General features: G+C 36.4%; 1 protein-coding gene across 4 annotated transcripts in view; it reads right to left on the bottom strand.

Annotated features, from left to right (window-relative positions):
• USP33 (ubiquitin specific peptidase 33) overlaps positions 1-25,705 on the bottom strand; it is a 59,449-nt gene that overhangs the window by 24,389 nt on the left and 9,355 nt on the right. For all 4 annotated transcript variants that reach the window (XM_025871978.2, XM_025871977.2, XM_025871975.2 and 1 more), the window contains exons 2-10: positions 17,082-17,213; positions 16,847-16,900; positions 16,357-16,419; positions 14,605-14,757; positions 11,455-11,557; positions 10,518-10,587; positions 8,210-8,323; positions 4,800-4,878; positions 2,321-2,738 (exon numbers count right to left, since the gene is read on the bottom strand). In XM_025871978.2, the coding sequence (XP_025727763.1) occupies positions 2,321-2,738; positions 4,800-4,878; positions 8,210-8,323; positions 10,518-10,587; positions 11,455-11,557; positions 14,605-14,757; positions 16,357-16,419; positions 16,847-16,900; positions 17,082-17,162 (1,135 nt within the window). In that variant the 5' untranslated portion in view covers positions 17,163-17,213. The remainder of the gene's footprint in view (positions 1-2,320; positions 2,739-4,799; positions 4,879-8,209; positions 8,324-10,517; positions 10,588-11,454; positions 11,558-14,604; positions 14,758-16,356; positions 16,420-16,846; positions 16,901-17,081; positions 17,214-25,705) is intronic.

The following is a 25,705-nucleotide window of genomic DNA, read 5'->3' as shown; positions in this document are numbered from 1 at the left end:
AGGTCATTCTCTCAAATTAACATTATAATAAAAATCTAAGAAGAAATTGAGGCATAAAGAACAAATTATTTTATTCCTACTGTGATAAAAGGAAATACATTCCTTTATCAGGAAAGGGCCTTTTTTAGAAGGAAATTATGAGTCAGGAAAATAGAAGTTTCATGACAGCTATCTTGAGAGTTTGCCGTTTGAATCCTAGTATATAACACAGACTCCCCAGCAAGGGACTGTGCTCAATCAGTATTTGAGTGAGGAAAAGAGAACTGCTCATAAAAGATCCTAAAACAGAATGACTTCAGGGATTTTTCCAGATAATGCAAAATAAGTGACTTTTATTACTTTCACATAGGGCATTTCTCATGATTTCAACCAGGACTAAAAAAAAAAAAAAAGACTACTTAATACTGGAGGAAGAGGGGAGCCTGGGTAGCTCAGTAGTTAAGCATCTGCCTTCAGCTCAGGTCATGATCCTAGGGTCCTGGAATCGAGCCCCGCATCGGGCTCCCTGCTCAGTGGGAAGCCTGCTTCTCCCTCTCCTGCTCCCCCTGCTTGCATTCCCTCTCTCACTGTCTCTCTGTCAAATAAATAAAATGTTAAAAAAAAAAAAACACAGTGGAGGAAGAAAGGGTAGGAGACTTACTCTAGGACTTCCTGAAGAGAATAAAGTTAGTATTATCAAAGACAGGGATTGGCAAATGTTTCCTGTAAAGGACCTGATAATAAATATTTTAGGTTTTACATGCCATATATGGTCTTTGTCACATTTTTAAATCAGGTCTTTGTAAAATGTAAAAGCTCAGATCCTTAATCTAGGTCATCAATTAGTCACTATGTAGAAGAACAAGTCTGCTACGGAACAATACAGAACCACTATGTCCCTTAATCAGGCTTTTGACAAGGAAGGCCTGAACAGAAGTCTACAGCAGGCTAGGCTAAGTCTTTCAATACTGACATTTCATGTATTTATTGACTAAACAACTTCTAAACACTTCTAAACAGAAGGTCACTATAATTAAGGAGCCTAACATGTTTTCCTGACTAGAATGCATTTATGCGCTGTACACAGGTGAACCACTAGTATTCCCGTACTCAAGGAAATATCCTCTTCCTCAAGAAGGAATTTTGGGTTCATTCAATACCAATAAATTGTTTAGTAGTTTCATTCATTAGAAATTACAGAAGATAGGGCGCCTGGGTGGCTCAGTTGGTTGATCGACTGCCTTCGGCCCAGGTCATGACCCTAGAGTCCTGGAATTGAGTCCCGCGTCGCGCTCCCTGCTCGGCAGGGAGTCAGCTTCTCCCTCTGACCCTCCCCCCTCTCATGCTCTCTCTCTCATTCTCTCTCTCTAATAAAATCTTTAAAAAAAAAAAAGAAATTACAGAAGATAAACCTTTTTATATTACTTGTCTCTCACTTATTTTTAAGATCAGAGAATTTAAACTTCTGATGTTTTTATGTGCTTTAAAAAACTAAAGACCAGGGGCACCTGGGTGGCTCAGATGGTTGAGCGTCTGCCTTCGGCTCAGGTCATGATCTCCAGGTCGGATCGAGCCCCGAGTCAGGCTCCCAGCTCAGCAGGGAGTCTGCTTCTCCCTCTCCTCTGCCTCTCTCCCTGCTTGTGTTCTTTCTCTCAAGTGAATAAAATAAAACCAAAAAACTAAAGACCACATTAAGCCAGATAAATTAACTATTGAAGAAATGAAAGTAAAATGCAAAGCAACCCAACTCAATTATCTTTCATCTGGCCATTTGCTCTCTTCAAAAGAACACTAACTAGCATTATGATATAATCTATCATAACAGGGTTCATTATAGTTAAACTCCTACATCAAAACATATGCCAAATATTTCATAGCTGATACGACTCCAATGTCAGCAATCTAAATCGAAAAGTGTGTAAGATTACAAAATTGCAATTTAGGTTATTTTGCTTATTCCCCAGCATCTTAACAGAATATGCATAAAATGACATTAATTTAACACTCATATGTGAATACTGCTAACTCTACTAGCTGAAAGCCCAAAAGTAACCACTATTTAATTCCTCTTTTCTTCAAACTGAATTATATAATGTGATGTACTGCACACAAAGTATTAAGCTAAAGTTACTAATCAGCCTATTCTGCTTTTATTATGTTAAATAGACTGTGAACATTAACACGTAAATCAGAAATGTGTTCTGATTTTACTCAGATGCCATGCTGATTTTCCCCTCAAACATCAGAAAATGGTGAGTTATAATCTTAAATACAAATATGCTAACTTGCACGCATTGTCCACGAATGAGACACTACTATTTTCAAAGTATTAAATTGTCACCTGAAGCTCTGCTGTGTATTTGCACTTTGACAGTTTCCTGGTTGTTCAAGTCGGCTGTTTCAGATACAGAGTCTCTATCTTTATCTAATTCTCCTTCAGAATTTACTTTATTAATCTTATTGCACATCTTCTCTTTTTGCCAATCTTTTGACATTTCAGAATTGTTCTCATCGTCCTGAATCAACATTGTTGTTTCATTATTATCTTCAGAAAAGCCTCTAGAGCCATTTTCATTTTCTGCTTTATCACTGCTGCTACAAGATTCACAGGATTGAAAATCTACATCTGATTGGCTCTTGTCTTCTTCCATGGTCTCCTCAGTCGTTATAGTTTGAGGATCTTCCTCAACTTCCATGACCTGTTCTTTTAATTCTTCATGAAGCAGATCCATTAAACATCGAAGGAATTCTTGAGCATCCTAATATATAAGCAACAGAGATATTACCATTTCATTAAAAATATGTGCACACAGAAAATTAAGAAAAAAATACATAAAATGTGCTTATAAACTGATTTCTGTGCAGGCATTATACTGAGGAAACACCAGGCACTGAAGGGATGGGAAGCACTATGTTCTAAAAATTTATGTAGGGGCGCCTGGGTGGCTCAGTTGTTAAGCATCTGCCTTCACCTCAGGTCATGATCCCAGGGTCCTGGGATCGAGCCCCGCATCGGGCTCCCTGCTCGGCGGGAAGCCTGCTTCTCCCTCTCCCACTTCCCCTGCTTGTGTTCTCTCTCTCGCTCTCTGTCAAATAAATAAATAAAATCTTTAGAAAAAATAAAAAAATAAAAATTTATGTAAATAAAACAGAAGTAATTTAAAAACTGAAGATGATCTAGAGGTAGGCTTTTAGTACTGCTGCTATTTTTTAAAAATGGAGAAGACATAAAAAAAACATAGACTTGGGATGCCTGGGTGGCTCAGTCGGTGAAGCGTCTGCCTTCAGCTCAGATCATGATCCCAGGGTCCTGGGATCGAGTCCCATATCGGGCTCCCTGCTCAGCGGGGAGTCTACTTCTCCCTCTCCCCATCCCCCACTCACGCTCTCTCTTACTATCTCTCTCACTCTCTCGAATAAATAAAAAAAATCTCAATAAAAAAAAAGAAAACACGGACTTGCCTCATAGGACAATTAGAATTCAGAGATGTCCTAAATTCAAATATTTTATAAGTTTGGCTTAAAATTAAAGTTTCATTCAATCTTGTACTATACTTCAAAGAAAAATCCCTGATCAACTTGGAATGCTTTTTGAAAATACAAATCTGTGGGTAGAGGGGTATGCAAAATGGGTGAAGGGAAGTGGAAGGTAGAGGCTTCCGGTTATGTAATGAATTAGTCACAGGGATAAAAGGTACAGCAGAGGAAATACTGTCAATGGTATCATAATAGTGTTGTATGGTGATAAATGGCAGCTACACTTGTGATGAGCAGAGCGTGACGTGTTAGATTGTTGAATCACTATGCTGTACACCTGAAACAAATATAACACTGTGTGTCAACTATACTTCAATTAAAAAAAAAAGAAAAAAGAAAATACAAATTTGTAGACCCAACTCACATCCACTAAATCAGTGTCTGGTGATCCAGGAATGTGCATCAGAAAAAATTAAAAGGGAACAGGTATTGTTTGAAAAAGAAAAATATGTGGGGGCCAGGTGTTAACATTAAAGGAAAATATATAAAGCTACAATAATTGAAACTGCCCTACTTCAAAAAAAATACAAGTCAATGAAATGAATTAGAAAGTCCAGAAACAGAACCTATAAAATATTAACATAAGCATAAAAATTAATAAAGAAGAAACTTTAAAAATCAGATAAGAAAATTCTTAAATTTGTAGTTTGGTACAATTAGTAGTAACTGTGAAAAATAAAATTTGGATTGTAACACAAAATAAATGACAGATGCAGAGAATTAAATATTTTGAAAATAAAGCAGGGGCGCCTGGGCGGCTCAGTCATCAAGCATCTGTCTTCGGCTCAGGTCGTGATCCCAGGCTCCTGGGATCGAGCCCTGCATCAGGCTCCTTGCTCAGAGGGAAGCCTGTTTCTCCCTCTCCCATTCCCCTTGCTTGTGTTCCTGCTCTCACTGTCTCTCTCTGTCAAATTAATAAATAAAATCTTTAAAAAAAAAAAGAAAGAAAAGAAAGCATAAAATATAGGTGGAAATTTATCTCTAGATGTGTAACTTTTTGAAGCTAAAAGCACTAGAAAAGAGACATATTTCTCAACCCAAAATTTAACAATTTCTAGAAAAATATAAAATTATAAGAAAGATGGAAAAATATAAACTAAAAATATGACAATAGGTTATTATTCTTGGTAAATAAACACACAAGAAGTGATGACCTAAAACAATGGACAAATAAATTATAAAGGAAGAAATACAAATTACTACATAAAAGCATAATGCATAACGGCATTGTGCTAACTTTAATTAAAGATTAATGTTATGAATGAAAAAGAATAAAGACTTACCTGCTGAGAGTAGCCCCGAAATGTTGGATTTACTGTTTTAATTCCTTGAAACAGAGTAGTGGGCACAACAGAGCCTGGCCTGAGTAAGAAAAAATTTTAATGAGAAATTTGTGACTTTCACTTTTCATTTTAGAAATTTAGCAATCAAGAATCCAAGCTGTTAAAGTGTTTCAAAAAAAAACCACTAAAAATTGCCCAGTATTATGTTTCATAGGCTCACCAGAACAGCTTACTAATGACACTCAAGATATGTTTTATTGCTCTCCACCTTAATGTAATGATCATGCTCTACTATGATTTTTCAAAAATACTTATAATTACTTAAAAACAAAATTTTAGTTACTTAAAATTCCTGGGATAATAATTAAGATAAATGTACCCAGTACATTATCTAAACAAGACTTTTCTGAATTCCATGTTTTTATTTGAGTACAACTGACGTAAGATTTTAAAACCAGCACTGAGTAACCATGAGAACAAAAATGAGAAGTCAACCAAATTGTGAGATTTAACCACTTTTACAATTCCGTACTGACACTTCTGAAGTTTGGTAAGCTTTCAGGAATATTAAGTTTAAAGTACAGAATCAGGTCAAGGAAGCTTAAAACACAGCAGTTAAGGGGTAGTTCTAGCTACACAGAAAGGAACTTAGAAATATTAGAGCCTGTAGGAGCACTGGATAACACACAGGGGGGATAAATGACAATGGAGGATTCAGGCTCTTTAATATTAATATTAGAGATATAAATGACATCTACTTCATATCCCAAAAGAACTCATTAAAATCATCCTCAATTTTTTTACAAAAAAATAAATTCAAAATGGATTAAAGACCTAATTGTAAGACCTGAATCCATGAAACGCCTAAAAGAAAACATAGCTTAGACATTGCCCTTAGCAACGTATTTAGGTATATGTCTCCTTCGGCAAGGAAAACCAAAGCAAAAATAAACTATTGGGACTACACTAAAATAAAAAGCTTGCACCCAGCAAGGGAAACCATCAACAAAACAAAAAAGCAACCTAGCAAGTGGGAGAAGATATTTGCAAATGATATATCAAATAAGGGGTTAATATCCAAAATATATAAAGAAGTTATACAATTCAACACCAAAAATAAAACCAAACAATCTGACTAAAAGATGGGTAGAGGACCATGAACAGACATTTTTCCAAAGACATACAGAGGGCCAACAGACACATGAAAAGATGCTCAACATCACTAATCATCAGGGAAATGCAAATCAAACTCACAAGGAGATATCACCTCACACTGCTCAGAATAGCTAGTATCAGAAAGAAAGAAAGAAAGAAAGAAAGAAAGAAGAAAAGAAGAAAGAAAGAAAGAAAGAAAGAAAGAAAGAAAGAAAGAAAGAAAGAAAGAAAGAAAGAAAACAAAAAAAAAAGAAAAGAAAGAAATTACAAGTGTTGGCAAAGATGTAAAGAAAAGAGAACTCTCATGCACTGCAGGTGGGAGTGTAAATTGGTGCAGCCACTCTGAAAAACAATACAAAGATTCCTCAAAAAATTAAAAATAGAAATACTATATGGTCCAGTAATTCCACTACTGGTATTTACCCAAAGAAAATAAAAACACAAATCCAAAAAGATATATTCACCCCTATGTTTACTATAGCATTATTTACAATAGCCAAGATATGGAAGCAACAGAAGTGTCCATCCATAGATGAATGGATAGAGATGTGGTATACATACAATGGAATATTTATTCAGTCACAAAAAGAATAAAATCTTTTCATCTGTGACAATATGAAAGGTCCTAGAGCGTATTATGCTAAGTCAAATAAGTCAGAGAAAGACAAATATCAAATGATTTCACTTATATGCAAAATCTAAGAAATGAAACGAATAAAACAAGCAAAAAAAAGGCTCTTAAAAACAGAGAACTGGTGGTTTGTTGGGGAAGCTGGGTGAGGGGGATGGGTGAAATAGGTGAAGGGGATTAAGAGGTACAAACTTCAAGTTTTAAAATACCTAAGTCACAGATCGAAAAGTAAAGCATAGAAAATGTCAGTACTATTGTAGTAACATTTTATGGTGACAGAAGGTGACCACACTTATGATGAGCATTAAGTAATGTATAGAATTCTCTAGTCAATATGTTATATACTTGAAACTAGATAAATTGTATGTTAATTATACTTCAATTAAAAAAAAAGAAAAGCCATTCCCTTTTCCTAGGACATTAAAATCAAAGTAGTAACAAATTTTTGTCTCACTTAAGAAATGTTCTTAGTAGGGGGTCATATATCTCAAAGAAAACTGAGGCACTCAGGAATATAAGAATGTTAAAACTTCACTAATGAAATTTTTACATTAGAAATCACTAAAGATTTCAAAGTCTTACAAGGTTTTCTATTATTTTTCTTAAATATTTTTATTTATTTATTTGACAGAGAGAGAGAGAGAGGGAGCACAAGCAGGGGGAGCCACAGGAAGAGGGAGAGGGAGAAGCAGGCTCCTCACTGACCCCAGAATCATGACCTGAGCTGAAGGCAGACACTTAACCGACTGAGCCACCCAGGCGCCCCTTACAAGATGTTTTTTTTTTAAAAGATAGCTTTGGTGACTGTTTTCTTACAGGAAAGGTTGAGCACTTCCCAGGAACCTTTAAAAAGGACTAATGACAAGGGGCACCTGGGTGGCTCAAAAGCATCTGATTTTGGCTCAGATAATGATCTTGGGGTCCTGGGATTAAGCCCTACTTCAAGACTCCTTACTCAGCAGGGAGTCTGCTTGTCCCTCTGCCCCTACGCCCACTCTAACTCTCACTCTTTCTCTCTCTCAAATAAATAAAATCTTAAAAAAAAAAAAAAGGACGAGAGTGCCTGGGTGGCTCAGTTGCTTAAGTGTCTGTCTTCGGCTCAGGTCATGATCCTAAGGTCCTGGAATCGAGCCCCACATCTCCCTCTCCCTCTGCCTGCTAATTCCCCTGCTTGTGTTCTCTCTCTCTCTCAAATAAATATTTTTTAAAAATAAATAAAAATTTTAAAAAGGACTAATGGTAAAAGCAACTTTCTAAATAGTTCTAAAACAAAATTAGTAAAATATTACATCAATTATTCTTCTAATGCTACACTTTAGAGCAAGTAAGTGTAAAGAGAAAAATGAACATTCATGTTAAGTACCTATGGTCTGATTTTAGCATTGTCAGAATGCCTACTCCTGCATTACAACTCAAGCGTCAGTAATCGCAGCTTTAGCAATTCAACACTAGATGTCCAGTCCAGATACTTCAAATGGATGTTCAGTTTGAAATATAACATGCCCTAAAATGAACTTGTCTCAAATCTACTTTTTTCAGCTCTATATATGTGCACCTGCATCCTTTTAATATTTGATATTCATTTAAAAACATAATAAAGAGAATAATTATATTAAGTACATACCTGCTTTTATGCCACAGTTCTGTCATCAGTTTGAGATAACTTTTACAAATGGCTGGTTTCTTATCTGTTCGAGCTAGTCCTCCACAATCAAGAAAAAACTGTGTCAAAGGTGGGCTAATTAAAAAAAAGAAAAATGTTGAAGTGGAATCAAAGCTTAATACTGACTGACTTCCAGGCATGCAATGAATTGGCAGCACATAGAGCCACATAATCTAGTATTACTTTGCTTCCTTTTACAGCTTCACATTCACTTCTTCATATTCATGTTCAACCCATTCAAATCAAATTTGACCTCACCATTATAAGCCTCCTCAATGCTGCCAGATTCAGTCAACACCTCTCACTTCCCTCTTAATAGCATTTATTTACAGGGGACCTACCCCTCATTCTTCAACAACCATTCTCTAACAATGATGAATTTTTCTGCTTTTCTTCTTTACCTCTGGCAACTCTTTTCCCTCTTTATTGTTCTTTCTGCTCTTACCAGATATATAAATATCAAGGTTCCTCAGCATTCGATCCTATAACTTTTCCTGTCTTCCCTATATACTCTTTTCCTGGGGTGACCTTAAATTTTCATGCTCATGCCAAAGACAGTCAAATTTAAGAAAGGCAAATGTCTCATCTAAACTCCATATTTATAGCAAATACCCAAATTTAACATAATCAAAATTTAACTTTCAAGTGAATCTATGTCTCATCTAAACTCCATATTTATAGCAAATACCCAAATTTAACATAATCAAAATTTAACTTTCAAGTGAATCTATTCTTCCTCCAAGCTTCTATATCTAAGTGGTACTACTACCTACCTGGTGGCTCAAGTTAGCATTTAAAAGGCAATATTGTCTTTTATGAGCCTGATTAGCTGGAGGGAACCTCTGTGAATCTATTCAAATAGTTACAGGAAACGGAATGGACAAAGGACGAAACCCTGACCTGCAACAAATTGGCTATCCTAAAAAGATATTCCATGCAAGTGGAAATGAAGAGAATGGATAGCTATATACTTATATTACACAAAGCAGACTTTAACTCAAAGCTGTAACAAGATATAAAGAAGGGCATTATAAAATGTTAAAAGGATCAATTCATCAAGATGAGAATATTTGTAAATATTTATGAGCCCAACAGAGGGGCAGCTAAATATACAAAGCAAGTATTAACAGATCTGAAAGGAGAAATAAAGAGCAATACAGTAACAGTAGGGGACTTCAATACCCATCTTCAATAATGGATAGATCTTCCAGACAGAAAATCAAGAAACACTGGACTTAAACTACATGTTAGACCCGATGGACTTAACAGATGTCTACACAGCATTCCACACTGCCCCTACCTACTTTGTAAAACTATGATTAAGAAAAAAGAAAATCTGGGGTGCCTGGGTGGCTCAGTTGGTTAAGCCGGCCTACTTTTGATTTCGGCTCAGGTCATGATCTCAGGGCTCTGAGATCAAGCCCCGTGTCAGACTCTGTGCTGGGGCATAGAGCCTGCTTGAGATTCTCTCTTTCTGCCTCTGCCACTCCCGAACCCACCCCCACCCCTGCGTGCTCCCTCACTCGCTGGAAAAAAAGAAAAAAAAAGAAAATCTGAACACTTTGACTTTTCCACCTATAGAAAAGTATAAAATATTTCCATAGCATCTCTAAAAATGATGAGAAATTAGTTCAAGCAAATGTCTAGATGTAAAAACAAATACCTTGCTCAAAGACACACAACTACCTAGGGTCTAAGCCAGAACAAGCAGTCTCAGGAAACCAAAAGCATGAAAAGAGTAACCCCACTGGGACAACAATGGATTATGTCCCAACCCGGATTCTTGCCTACTCTACCTTGAGGATTACTTAACAAGAAAGAAAAAATAACTTTTTCAGGACATGTACATAGTTTTAGTTGATCCACATAATTTTCTAAATAGGACCATTTCAGAAAGTGAGAGGGAAGGAGAGGAATGCGTTGAGGAGGATGAGGGAAGTACAGCCAAGGATTTATGGGATCCTGTTGGCTAGGGAAATTGAATAGAATTAATTCTTTCTTGCATTACTATTAATGTGTATTTCTTTCTTTTCTCCACTGACTGCTCATCTTTTTTTTTTTTTTAAGCATACTACAGCAGCATGGTTTCCCTCCATCCAACCAGGCCCAACCTGCTTAGCTTCCAAGATTAGAAGAGATCAGGCACTGTCAGGGTGGTATGCCCATATACTAGCAGCATGGTCATCTGCTCAAAGAGTGACTTCATTTTTTTTTTCCTCAAAGAGTGACTTTAAAAAGTTATACAAACAAAGCTTATTTCACTACTTACCAGTTAGAAAGAGCCTGCAAAGCTGCATTCATATAACAAGTATTTCCAATATTTTTTAAACCTGTAAGACCTATTAAAAAAAATCATAAATTATGTCATCATTCAACAATACAATGACTTAATTTTACAAATGTTTACTGAATATGTAAATATATATGGTACTTATTATGGTTCCCAAACTATGTCAAGAAAATACAAACTAGGAGTGCCTGGCCGGCTCAATGGGTGGAGTGTGCGACTCTTGATCATGGGGTTCTCAGTTTGAACCCCACAATGGAAGTAGAGTTTACTCAAAAAATTGAAAATTAAAAAAAAAACACATTATGGGGTGCCTGGGTGGCTCGGTCGTTAAGCGTCTGCTTTCGGCTCAGGTCATAGTCCCAGGGTCCTGGGATCGAGCCCCATATCAGGCTCCCTGCTCAGCAGGAAGCCTGCTTCTCCCTCTCCCATGCCCCCTGCTTGTGTTCCCTCTCTTGCTGTGTCTCTCTCTCTGTCAAATAAATAAATAAAATCTTAAAAAAAAAACACATTATAAAAAATATATATTCTGGAAATACAAAATAACAACTTGAACAACTCAGACCTCAGGCTTAAACTAGTGTTAATTTTCAGATAATTATTTAAATACACATTTAAAACATTAAAATTCCCTTGTATCAATTACAAAACACAAAATCTGTGCTATATTATATACAGATAGTTTATACTAAGAACTGTGGGCTTTGGTAAAGTGATGTCAGAGAAACCAAGCATCACTCAAAGCTGCCAGTCTGCTTTCCTTGCAAATGAAATTTTACATGACCAAATTTTTTTTTCTTTTTGGTCATTCACATCTTTAGAGTCCCTTTCACTTCTGGAGTTCGAAATTTTCACATTACATAGTTTCCTAAAGAAATGGGCAGTGCCATACAAAGGTGTGACAGGAGAATTATTTTACCTCTTGCCTTAAGTTCATCTTCTTCTTCCACTTCTATGTCCAAATCATCAAATACAGCAACCAGAGGAGTTTTTAATGTTGTATTACTGGGTATTTTAAAATCCTTGATAACAGAAAAGACAGCTAACTTGAAAAAATCCTTTATGTTAAAATTTTTTTAAATTTTATCTCATATACATCTACAGTCTAAAAGTTAAGAGATGTTATTTTAAAACTATTAAGAACAAACTCTGGTATATCAGAATAAAATTTACATTTATATCCTGAAATCAATAAGGATCTACACTAGGTAAGAGCATGTCACTACATCTATATTAAAATATGTACTTGAATAACAAAGCCACTTGTGACTTTTCTGAATTTAAACACAATTAATTCAGTGAATTCCAATCCAAATCAGTGAATTCACATTACGGCTAAAAAAAATCTAAGTGCAAGACCCTACACTGTCTTTCCAGATTTTTCTTTTTACAGGAAAAAAATACTTAAGTTTTTCTATCATAACACACCAACTTATCTGTAGACTTCTACAATCTCTCCTGATACTTGCTACCATACTTATTTTGCATCCTTTTGCGCATATGAAATAGTTCCCTTGTTTTAAACAGTAATAAAATATTAATTCCAGAATTAATTTCCAAGTACTGGCTTAACTCAAAGGTCACAATTGGTGATCTGTTGGTCAAACGCTAGCCCACACTTAAAAAACAAAAAAAAAGGGACAAAGCCTAACAAAAGAAAAACTTAGATCTAGTATTTTAAAAATTGGGAGAGCTCACATAAAACTCGGATTATGCAAGATCTCTTATAATAGAAGATCGAACTATAGTGAACCCATTTAGCAACACTCAGTTAAAGGAGGAAACTGAAGAGCAGCATGCACTTAGCATGTGCTCTGCTTCTCCAACTTATTAGAGCCTTATTCCACCTCTACAATGCATGTACATGTACTTTTATACCCACCCACTTTATACATTTATTTACTTTACTTTCCTGGTATCTGTAGATATTGAACATTTGAGTTGGCCCCATAGTCTCACTTATATTTAAGTATAGAGACTTAAAAAAAAAATCACTTAAAATTTTACCTCCCAGAAAAAATTTCTATTTAAAAATCTTATTAATGACCTTTGAATGGTTTCGAATACTATTTTTTTTTAAAGATTTTATTTATTTATTTGACACAGAGAGAGACAGTGAGAGAGGGAACACAAGCAGGGGGAGTGGGAGAGGGAGAAGCAGGCTTCCCGCAGAGCAGGGAGCCCGATGTAGGGCAGGACTACTATTTTTAATTAATGTTCCAATGAATTGGGTTCAAACAGCATATAAATTTTATAGTAGGGGCGCCTGGGTGGCTCAGTCAGTTAAGCATCTGCCTTCGGCTTGGGTCATGATCCCAGGGTTCCGGGATCGAGCCCTGCATTGGGCTCCCTGCTCAGCGGGAAGCCTGCTTCTCCCTCTGCCTCTGTCTGCTGCTCCCCCAGCTTGTGCTCTCTTGCTCTCTGTCAAATAAATAAATAAAATCTTAAAAAAAAAATTTATACTAAAAAAATTTGTACAAATAACATTTTTTATTCTGAGTAATTTCTTCAACAATGGGATCAGGAAGTTGCATGAAATTAAATTCATGCCTTTTATGTGTTATAAATATAACTCACTAAAGAATTATTTACAAGCCATCAGAAAAGTATCAGTATATTTATTCAACCAGATTCAACATTCATTAAGAGTATGAAATCTCAGGGTGCCTGGGTAGCATAGGAGGTTGAGCTACAGACTCTTGGTTTCGGCTCCGGTCATGAGATTGAGCCGCACGTCGGGCTCCACACTCAGCACGAATCTGCTTGGGTTTCTCTCTCCCTCCGCCCCTGGCCCTCCCCCTTGTGTTCTCTCTCTCTCTGAGATAAATAAATAAATCTTTAAAAAAAAAAAAAAAGAGTATGCAGAAATGGCAACAGACAGCTGTTTTAACTTACTTTTCTTTCGTCAGGGATGATTATTTTGTCAATGTGTTTTTATTTATATTTCTCTTTTGTGAACCATCTGCACTTATTTTTTCAACCACCTTTGAGTATTACCCTTATAAATTGTTATTAATTCCTTATGTGATTAAACTTTTTGTTACCACATTTTTGTTAATAATGCAGGAGTGTTCACGAAAATTTACTTTCAAACTATAAAGGCATTCAAAAAAGACAAAAAACACATTTCTGAATGATAAATAAATATCAGTGGGAGAAACGGTAATGGTAATGTGGTGATTTACCCATTAGAGCCATTCACCATGAAACTAGAAATGCAACAAGTTATACCTTGTCTAAAACCTATTCAGTTTAGTTACAGAATGTGTATGGCAAGCGAATTTATTAGCATAAATGTCTACTATCAAAATGTGATACAAAGATATAAAAGAAAAATAGAAGAGTTGGTACCAAGGAAGTAAAGTATAGAAATACAATGTGATTTTTATGACACAGGAGGAAAAAGCTCAGTAATGTGTTAATTATTAAACCATACAGAGGAAATGAGCAGAGTAAGTTAGAAGCCACTATTCTAATTTTTTCATTTCCTTTTTCCTATTTTTACACGACCGGAAAATTCTCAAAATTAAGTGATCAATCTTTGCAAGCCCACACATATTTTGGAACCAAAGGTCAATGCTAAGCTTTGAGATATCCTATCTGGTTTTTGATAAATTAGTAAAATGTTCTTAGTAATATGAATGGGGGTAAAGAGGGGAGAGAAATGAAAAACAGGGAGCTGAATTAGTATTTGTAATTCCCTATCAAAGAAGGCCTGCCCCCTCTCCTAAAACCAGATTGCTAGAAAAAGATACACTTTTTAAACTAGTTTTTTTTTTTTTTTTAAGTTTTAAAAACACAACAGGTATCGCTTCTCGGCCTTTTGGCTAAGATCACAACAGGTGCTTTTCCATCTTCAGACAGGTGGGCTTCAATCTTACCATAACCTATCATTCTACAAAAGAACAAAGGCCAGCCTCAGTGTTTCAATCGAGGAAAAAAGGCACATTACATAAATTTTTAAAGTACAAATTAGGTAGAGTGGTTTTAAATTACAACTACATGACAAATTCTGAAATCACTACCTGAAAATGTATGATATTTTAATTAAATAAAGTTAGATTATTACCTGGACACTGTTTTCTTGTGTTTGCTGAAGTGGTCTTACATGAGGCAAAGAAGGCTGAGTTCCTAATTTCCTATCCAAAAATACTTCTTTGCTGCAAGCATAACACCATACTCGAAGAGTGGTAAGGTTCACAGTTAGATAATGCTTTGTCTCCTATATAATTTCACAGGAGGGAAGAAGAGGAACCAAAATTAGATATAGGTGAAAACATTTCAAAAGATCGTGTAAGGGGGCACCTAACTGGCTCAGCTGGAAGAGCACTGGACTCTCACTCATGACTTCAACCCCCACCCTGGGTGTAGACATTACTAAAAAAATAAACTTAAAAAAAACATATAAGAGGGGTGCCTGGGTGGCTCAGTCGGTTAAGTATCCAACTCTTGATTTTGGCTCAGGTCATGATTTCAGGGTCATGAGACTGAGCCCCGCATCCAGCTCTGCGTTCAGTGGAGTCTGCTTCTCCCTCTCCCTCTGCCCCTCCCCTCATTTGCTCCTGATCTCTCTCTCTCAAACAAATAAATCTTTTTAAAAAATCATATAAGATAAACTGCTGGTCTTTGATGAATAACAATATACTCAAAAGAGAAGAGTTAAAACTGGAACACCAAAAACACATTCTTCGGGTAAACTGCTAAAGTACAGTGAATAGTAACAGTATCTAACCCTACTTTAGAAATTATTCTATTGTCATTTTTTACCACTGCTCAGCATGAAGACAAACAAGAGTAAGATTCTGTTTTGCAGTTAGCAAGTTAAGTGTAATACAAGAAAATAATTGACAAAAGCACAGTAACAATTCTAGAAGATCAGAGTAGCAAAACAATGAGCCCAATGACATGAGTCACAGCAAAAAACCGCTCAAGCAATAGTGAATGTATGATCTTGGATATATAAAGCTCCAGCCTTTCTCAACTGGAGTTCTGCAAGAAAATTTGTGCCCTACAGAAAATTATTTTAGTAACTATTTTTTCAATTCTCCTAAAAATGGTACATAGCACTACCATTCTAGATGCACAAAAGACAAGTAATGTATGTATAATGATGCCTGAGGGCCTTGGGATATTCAGGCTTAATTAATTCTCTCGAGGAACCCTGACTGAGGATAATTCATGCTATAGAAATATCAATGTGAAGAAAACAGTTCATTCTCAAGAAACTTACAGTTTAGAAGGGGAGTTACTATAAAAGAGGCATGCCAGAATTACACACAAGCACCAAACCACCAGGGTGAAGTAAAAAGGGAACTCCAGTTAAAAGAATGTGCAGAAGATAATAAGAGTTGAGACCTGAAGTTAGCCAGGTCCTATATCAAGTGGAGGCATCCTCTCTTAACTTCAATCTTCACATCTCCTAAAATTCCAACTATCATCTTCATAAATCAGGTGGCATATTTCTTAAATCATTACTCTCTTAATTAGAATCTCAATCTAATATTGATCTTAGCAATATCCCTCCCCACCTTTTAAAAAGTATAAGCTAAGATTTAACTCCTCTTATATGAAAAAGGGCAAAATTTTGAACTAAAACTTGAAATAATGTATTCGCTTTCCGTATCCTTCAGACTCTCTTTAAAAAACATCTTGCATGAAAATTTTCTGTACACTGGGTAATATATGGAATTGTTGAATCACTGTATTGTACACCTGAAACTAATATGACACTGTATGTTAACTAACTGGAATTAAAAATAAAAGCTAAAAAGCAAGCAAGCAAATAAATATATAGATAGAAAAAAAAAATTCTGTATCATACCTGAGAGTGTATGGTGCTGTGATCTACTTGTGATTCACCACAACCAACATATGAACATCTATTCTAAAATAATTATACAAAAGAAAAATAAGGCATTTTACAATATGTGTAAATGAACAATAACACTGCAATTTCAATTAAGTTTTGATCACACGTTTTAAATCAATGACTAAGTGACTTTACATAGTAAATTATTTTAACCAAAAGGTATTAGGAACAGAAGAATTAAGTGAGAATATTTCTAAGCTAAAAGCTAATGCCACCTCTAATAAAAGGCAAGCATAAAATATTTTAATGATTTACTAAAACTCCGCAAAAGCAATGCAAGTTAAAACCCAAAGTTTACAGTTTAATTTTTGTTATCAGTAATGAATTTTTTCAAGCATATTTCATTTATAAAATCCTTTGAATGTCAAAAAATCTTAGAGTTACCCTTATTCAGATATAAATTTTTATAATACTAAACTTTTGAAAAGGAACACACACATACCTCCAGGCATGCCCAAAGATTTGGTCCTCTGACTTTACAATCCTGACAAGTACCCTATGAAACAAAAATCACAGACGACATTATCATTATATTGACACAGCCAAACACATACAATTGACTATCATATAAAAAATTAGAGCTCATGAACACACAGTATTATAGTAATTTATTTAAAAAATACGTATTTGGGAGAAAAATGAATAATTTTTTAAGGAAGGAAAAAACTCTATCTTACATGAGATTTTTGTATTAAGTCTTCTTTCGTTATTTCACCAACTGAATCCAAATGTGGACAATGATTTCGAAAAGCTGCCATTTTGTTAGAAATTTTTTCCTGTCTCCCAAGTATTTCCAAATGAGGTAATACCTACAGGACAAATAACCAAAAAATGTTAATATAGTAAAAATAATTAAAATAAAGGACAGGGTGCCTGAGTGGCTCAGTAGGTTAAGGTCTGCCTTCAGCTCAGGTCATGATCTTGGGGTCCTGGGATCAAGCCCTGCATCAGGCTCCCTCAGTGGGGAGTCTGCTTTTCACACTCCCTCTGCCCCTCCCCCCGGCCCCCCACCCCACCCCACCCCACCCCCACCCTACACCCCCCCATGTGCATGCACAGGCGCATGTGCTCTAATAAAGTCTTCAAAAAAAATAAAAATAAAATAAAGGCTAAAATAATAAGCATATGTGCTTACAAGTCTACCCTAGAATATATTTTTCAAAATATACCTAGATTACCTTCATAATTTAAAATGCACATTGACAATTTCTCTACAAAGTTAACATTTTATTAAGACTGACAACTATGAGGGCCCCTGGGTGGCTCAGCGGTTAAGTGTCTGCCTTCCGCTCAGGTCACGGTCCCAGGGTCCTGGGATTGAACCCCACGCTGGGCTCCCCACTAAGCTTCTCCCTCTCCCACTCCCCGTTTGTGCTCTCTCTCTCTCTCGCTGTCTCTCTCTCGCTAATATACAAATAAAATCTTAAAAAAAAAGATTGACACCTATGTATCAATGTAAATTTGTTTCTACAATACTTTTGCTACTTTTTCCCCTTTCTCTCTCCCATTTCACATTTTAGAATATAAATAAGAGAAAAAATTTCATTTATTCAATTTACGTACTCTTATCTTTTTTTTTTTTTTTTTAAGAGTAACCCTTAGGCTGTAATAGGAGTTAAAGGGAAAGAATAGTCAAATGGAAACATTTCTTTTCACACTAGTAGCAGCCCGTAGTGATGATATAAATGAAACTGTCTGGTATGTTAGCAGTATACCAAGATGGTCACAAATCACAATTTCTCAACATTGGCACCACTAACACTTTGGGCCAGATCTTTCTTGTGGGAGTTTGTACTATGCATTTTAAGGTAATTAGCAACATTTTTGCTTCTACCTATTAGATGCCAAAACACCCTCCCTATTCTGAGCTTTAACAACTACAGTATAAAATGTCCTCAAAGGGACAAAATCGTCCCAAGGTAAAAACCAAATTATCACAAGATCCTTTCAACAACCCTGATGTAGAGTACTACTATTATCTTCATTTCATATAAGGCTAAGAGAAGCAAATCTGACTGACTTCCCATTGTTAGCATTTGGCAGAATGAGGATTTCAATCCACCTATGTATCTTATGGGTAAGAGCAAGACTGTGGAGTCAAATAGAATTGAGGATACCAAGAAGAGTAGGATGGCATAACTAACTTAGGGGCTATTTTAAGGATTAAATGAGGTAGTACACGTGTCAAGTGTGTAAATACACACACACACACAGTACTACGCATACACAAGCACATAAAATTTTATTAGGCACTCTGTAGCATCCCATTATATACTTTTTTTTTATATGACCAGTAAGGTCTCATACCTCCCTTCCCCATATGACCACAAGTTTAAGACTTAGTTTCCCACATCGATTACAATTTTCCTAATATTCTTCAGGAGTTTCCTCAATTCCATTAAAATAAACAGAAGGCAAAATGTTTTGCAATCCCAATACACTTGACTTCCTCCAAGATATCACATTATAAGTATAACTTATGAGAAAAAGGATAGGAATACTGTTCTGTCACTAAATTTTATCTATCTCTACTGCAAATCTTATAAAGAGCTAACTGCTACACAGCATTCAATGCATAGAAATCTTTTTTTTTTTTAAAGATTTTATTTATTTATTTGAGAGAAAGAGAGAATGAGAGATAGAGAGCACGAGAGGGAAGAGGGTCAGAGGGAGAAGCAGACTCCCTGCTGAGCGGGGAGCCCGATGCGGGACTCGATCCCGGGACTCCAGGATCATGACCTGAGCCGAAGGCAGTCGCTTAACCAACTGAGCCACCCAGGCACCCTCAATGCATAGAAATCTTATGCCTGGTTCAAGTAAACCGAGTGATTTCCAAGAAAAAGTCTCAAGTTTAAAATTCAGTACTTCTAGATCTTCTTTGGATGTACATTCTTAATAACAAGGCTTTTCATGCCCTTAGTTTATCTTTGGGGTTTGAGAACACTATTCGGGAACAAAATAAGAAACTCAGGAAAGCATAAACACTTATAATGCTAAAATATTAACACATTAGTAAACACATTAAACAAAAAGTTTCAATGAAATCAAATGAGTCCAGTATTATCTTGCAACCTACAAAATACAACGGGAAATCACCCCGGGGGTTAATAGTGAATAAATAGTTATTTCTAAATATTACATTATTACATAACATTAGGGATGCCTGGGTGGCTCAGTCCGTTAAGCATCTGACTCTTGATTTCAGCTCAGGTCATGATCTCAGGATCATGAGACTGAGCCCTGCATCAGGCTCCACACTCAGCAGAAAGTCTGCTTGAGATTCTTTCCCTCTGCCCCTCCCCATGCTCCAGACTTTCAGATGCATGAAGTTAAACTTAAAATAACTGTTAATATTTTCTATTTCTTATTTATATTTTAGGAAGAGTCTGGCAATCTTTCCCAAGTCTCACTTCCTTTTGTGCTTAGATATTTCTTCCCTCTCATCCAACTACCTCTACAGCCAGCCATTATGGAGTAACAGGAAACAGATTCACGCTCTCAACTTAATTAACTAAAAAGCCAGACAAAATATATAAAACAACGGTTATCAGACATCGGACAATAAGCAACGAGGCAACTACCCCACCTTACTGCCTAGAAAGAACTTCTAGGCCATAGTATACATAGGAGAAAACCCAGCCAGTCTAGCAATCTCCTTGAGTTGAAGGGGCAGTACTGAAAATGCAGAGAGGCCAAGGTGGCTAGAATTCACAAGGCAGAGTAACAGAGAGGAAGGAACTAAACACAGAGCAAATAAACTCATGAGATTTGTAGAGGGCTACCGTCAGGTTTTTAGCTGAGAACTGATAAGCATGCATGTGCATGTGATTAAACTACCCTAAACAAGGGAAAGAACTACTGGAAAGGAGCAGGTAGAAATATCCTCACAGCCAACACAGATCTGTTTGTGCCCCCATCAGTAAGTTTAAAGCCTTCATAATACTGAAGGAACAAAGTACTCAGAGGGTATCGCCCCAGTAATAGGAAATAAAGTATCCCTAGACTAAAAACTACTTTTGTTCTGCCTTTAAAAAGCTCAAAACAATTATTACAGTACCAAACTATTCCCAAGGCACTTAACTGTGTCCCAGAACAAAGCTAAGGATATTTAAAGGAATAAAAAAAAAAAAAAAAAACCCAGCACCAGACAAGATTTAAAAAATGGCAATGCCTGGCATCCAATCAAAAATTACAAGTCAGGAATGCAAGCTGGTACAGCCACTCTGGAAAACAGTATGGAGGTTCCTCAAAAAGTTGAAAATAGAGGTACACTATGACCTAGCAATTGCACTACTATTCACCCCAAAGATACAAATATAGTGATCCAAGTGCACCCCAATGTTTATAGCAGCAATGTCCACAATAGCCAAACTTTATCCAGATGAATGGATAAAGAATATGTGACATATATATATATATATATATATATATATATATATACACACACACACACAATCGAATACTCCTCAGTCATCCAAAAAATGAAATCTTGCCATTTGCAAAGATGTGGATGGAACTAGAGGGTGTTATGCTAAGCGAAATAAGTCAATCAGAGAAAGACAATTATCATAGGATCTCACTGATATGGGAATTTAAGAAAGAAGGCAGAGGATCATAGGGGAAGAGAGGAAAAAATAAGACAAGACGAAATCAGAGAGGGAGACAAACCATAAGAGACTCTTAATTGTAGGAAACAAACTGAGGGTAGCTGGAGGGGAGGGGGGTGGGGTGTTGGAGTAACTGGGTAATGGACATTAAGGAGGGCACGTGATGTAATGAGCACTGGGTATTATATAAGACTGGTGAATCACTGAACTCTACCTCTGAAACCAATAATACATTACATATTAATTGAATTTAACTTTTTTTAAAGATTTATTTATTTATTTGAAAGAGAGAGAATGAGAGAGAGAGAGAGCACGAGAGGGGGGAGGGTCAGAGGGAGAAGCAGACTCCCTGCTGAGCAGGGAGCCCAATGCAGGACTCGATCCAGGGACTCCAGGATCATGACCTGAGCCGAAGGCAGTCGCTCAACCAACTGAGCCACCCAGGCGCCCTAACTGAATTTAACTTTTAAAAAAAATAAAAAGTACTGAGAAATAATCTTATCCAGCACAAATGTACCTCTCCTGTCCACCTGCCCTAGCTTTCAGGGCACCCACCTGCTGTCTTAAGCCCACTCTCTTGAAATACCCCTGTGCTATGAAGATGTCCATGGGGCAGTAACCATATTTATGTTGCTCTATACTGTATCATATTTTGTCATCATTCAGTTATAAAATCTTTTATAATTTAAAAAAAATTACAAGATATACAAAGAAGAAAAATCAGATCCACAGCAAGAAAAAAAGAGATCCAGAGATAATACAGATGACAGGATAAAGGATACCCATTTTATTTTTTATTTATTTTATTTATCAAAGTAGGCTCCAGGCCCAGCTGGAGCCCAACACAGGGCTTGAACTCACGACCCCGAGATCAATACCTGAGCTGAAATCAAGAGTCAGACACTCTACTGACTGAGCCACTGAGGTGCCCCAAGGATACACGTTTTAAAGAAAAACTACACTGCAAATTGAAATACAAAAAAAAGACTGAGAAAATTAAAAAAGAGTATCACTCAGCTGGATGCAGAAGTCCAAATTTGATGAAAAATAAAATCCTACAAATTAAAGCAACACAACGAACTCAAAGCACAAGACACATGAATAAATTACACCATGGCACATTAAAAACAAGTTGCTTAAGGGGGCAATGCAGGCCACTGGCTTCCCCACAGCACCCTCCATGAGGCTGCCTTGCAGGATAGGCGTGGCTAAAAATCAACCAACCAACCAACAAGTTGCTTAAAACCAGTAATAAAAAGAACATCTTCAAAGTACCCAAGAAAGGCCAATAATGTATGCTGGAAACAATGCAAGCCAGAAGACAGTGGAGCAACATCTACACAGTATTGAAAGATCACTGTCAACCTAGAATTCCATACCTAGAAAGACAGCTTTCAAAAAAAGGCAAATAAAGATCTCTTACAAAAGTGCTGAAAGAGGGGCGGCTGGATGGCTTAGTCAGTTAAGCATCTGCCTTGGGCTCAGGTCATGATCCCAGGGTCCTGGGATGGTGCCTGCTTTAGGCTCCCTAGGCAGTAAGGAGTCTGCTTCTCCCTCTCCCTCCACCCGGACTCATGTCCTGTCCTGCATGCTCTCTCACTCTCTACTAAATAAAAAATCACTTTAAAATAAATAAAAAATGCTGAAAGAACTTATTACCAGCATACCTGCACTTTAAAACCTACATATATGCTTCAATATTTTTTTCATGCTCATATAATCAAATACAGAAATAAAGACCTATATGGCCTTTTTTGGCAATACAGATATCCCTCACTCTCAACTTTTTCTTGGATACACGTCATGATGCATGCCCTGCATAAATTATTTAATTAATTCTTCTATAGATGAACACTCTCTGTTTCCATATTCTGCCATTAAAAATACCCATATGATCTTGGGATGGTTCAGTCGGCGGAGTGTGTGACTCTTGATCTCGGGATTCTGAGTTTGAGCCCCAAGTTAGGTGTAAAGATTACTTAAAAAGGGGTGCCCGGGTGGCTCAGTTGGTTGAGCAACTGCCTTCGGCTCAGGTCGTGATCCTGGAGTCCCGGGATCGAGTCCCACATCGGGCTCCCTGCTCGGCGGGAGTCTGCTTCTCCCTCTGACTCTCCCCCCTCTCATGTGCTCTCTCTCTCTCTCATTCTCTCTCTCTCAAATAAATAAATAAATAAAATCTTTAAAAAAAAGATTACTTAAAAAAACAAAATCTTAAAAAAAAATCCATATAATCTTAATACAGGCCAGTTTGTAAAATCAGATTTTGCAAGATTATATTTCAAAAATTATACAACTTACATTTCCACTAATAAAGCCATTTTCTGCACAGCAACACCATTTTCTCTACTAACAATAAACATCATTGGTTTTTTTACTTTTGCCATTTAATAGGCACATTGTTAGATTTCACTAGTACTTTAATTTGCATTACTTGACAACCAGTGAGTTTGAGTATCTTCTCATAAGTTTTATGGCCTCCTAGATTTGCTCTTTTATTAACTACTTCTTTGAATTTTTTTTTTTTTTTTTTTTTGTCTTCTGGATTCAAATAGAATTTCTACACTGCAGGGGCACCTGGTGGCACAGTCGTTAAGCATTTGCCTTTGGCTCAGATCATGATCCCAGGGTCCTGGGATCAAGCCCTGCATTGGGCTCCCTGCTCCATGAGACACCTGCTTCTCCCTCTCCCACTCCCCCTGCTCTTGTTCTTTCTCTTGCTATGTCTCTCTCGGTCAGGTAAATAAATAAAATCTTAAAAAAAAAAAAAAAAGAATTTCTACACTGCAAATATTTTTTCATACTATTAAGTTTTTAATTTTGATGAAATACACAAATTTATCATCTTAGCCATTTCTAAGTGTATTCAGCAACATTATACAACATTCACGCTGTTCAACCAACATGGTCCAACATTCACATTGTTGTACAACCAATCTCCAGAACTCTTTTCATCTTGCAAAACTGAAACTCCACAACCATTAAATAGGAGCTCTCCATTCAACCTCCCACCAGCCCCTGGCAACCACCTTCTACTTTATCTCTATGAATTTGACTAGTCTGGGGGTCCAAAGAGGTTTTTCAGAGGAATTATACAGTATGTTTTTGTGATGACATTATTTCACTTAGCCTAATGTCCTAAAGATTCATCCATTTCGTAAGCATGTCAGAAATTTCCTTCCTTTTCCAGGCTGAGTAACATTCAGTTGTGTGTGTGTATATACCACATTTTGTTAATTCATTCATCCATCACTGAACATTTGGGTTGCTTTCACCTTTTGGCTATTGTTAATAATGCTGCCATGAATACAACCATACAACTATTTCTTCAAATACGTGCTTTTACTTCTTAAGGGTAGATAGCCAGAAGTGAAATTGCTAGATCAGGGTTGCCTGGCTGATTCAGCTGGTAGAGCATGCAAGTCTTGATCTTGGGGTTCTGAGTTTGAGTTCCACGTTGGATGTGGAGACTATTTAATAAATAAACTTTGAAAAAAATAAATTGCTGGATCATATGGTAATTCTATTTTTCAGTTTTTGAGGAATCACCATACTATACATATACATATATACCAGCAGCCATAGTGGCTGCACCATTTTATATTCCCAGTCCAATGCACAAGGGTTCCAATTTCTCCACATCCTCACCAACCCTTACTTCTCTAGGTTGTTTTTTTTTCCTGGTTTTTTGATAGTAGCTATCCTAATAGGTGTGAGGTGATCTTGCTGTGGTTTTGATTTGCATTTCCCTAATGACTAGTAATGTTGAGTATCTTTTCATGTATTCATTAACCGTTTATTTATATACCTTCTTTGGAGAAATGTCTATTCAACTCTTGTTTTTTAATTGGGTTGTTCATTTCTTTTTGTTGTTGAGTTGTAGGAGTCCTTTACATATTCTGGGTATTTAACTCCTTATCAGATATATGATTTGCAATATAGTTTCACCCATTCCATAGGCTGCCTTTTTACTCTCGACTGTGCCCTCTGATGCACCGTTTTTAATGTGATATAGTCAAATTTATCTATTCACCTTTGTTGCCTGTGCTTTTGCTGTCATATCCAAGGAATCACTGCCAAATCCAATGTCACAAATGTTTTCTTCTAAGAGTTTTAGTTCTTATGCTTAGGCCTTTGATCCATTCAAGTCAATTTTTCTATGCGGTGTAAGGTAAGCATCCAACTTAATATGTTTGCATGTGGGTATATAATTTGCCCAATTCCCTCTGTTGAAAAGACTTTTCCCCTCTTTGAACAGTCTTGGCACTCTTGTCAAAAAAAAAAAAGATCATCATATATATGAAGGTTATTTATGGACTCTATGCTATTCCACTAGCTTATGTCTGTCTTAGTACCAATACTGCTAACTTACAGTATCCTTTATCATTAAAGGCTTTAATTTTTATAAAATCAAACACGTCTCTTACAATAGCTTGAGTTTCTAATCTTAAAATTTCCTAGTCCATATAGCTAAACCTGTAGAATAACCTTAACTAGTTTTTAAACAAGGCTTTAATTCATCTGGGGTTTATCTTAAGACGGGAACCCAATTTTATTTTCTTCCAGATGGGCAGACAGTTGTACCAGCACCACTTACTACACAATCTACCCATTACCTACTGAACTGTAATACTATCTTTACCTTTATTACACTTGCACATATTTCTGGATCCTTCATTTTGTTCCACCAATCTACT

Source organism: Callorhinus ursinus, unplaced genomic scaffold (genome assembly GCF_003265705.2).
Source record: "Callorhinus ursinus isolate GAN/ISIS: 27379988/994484 unplaced genomic scaffold, GSC_fseal_2.0 scaffold9, whole genome shotgun sequence".
Lineage (NCBI taxonomy): Eukaryota > Metazoa > Chordata > Mammalia > Carnivora > Otariidae > Callorhinus > Callorhinus ursinus.
The sequence above is the reverse complement of the archived record's forward strand: the minus strand, read 5'-3'. Positions and strand labels throughout refer to the sequence as shown.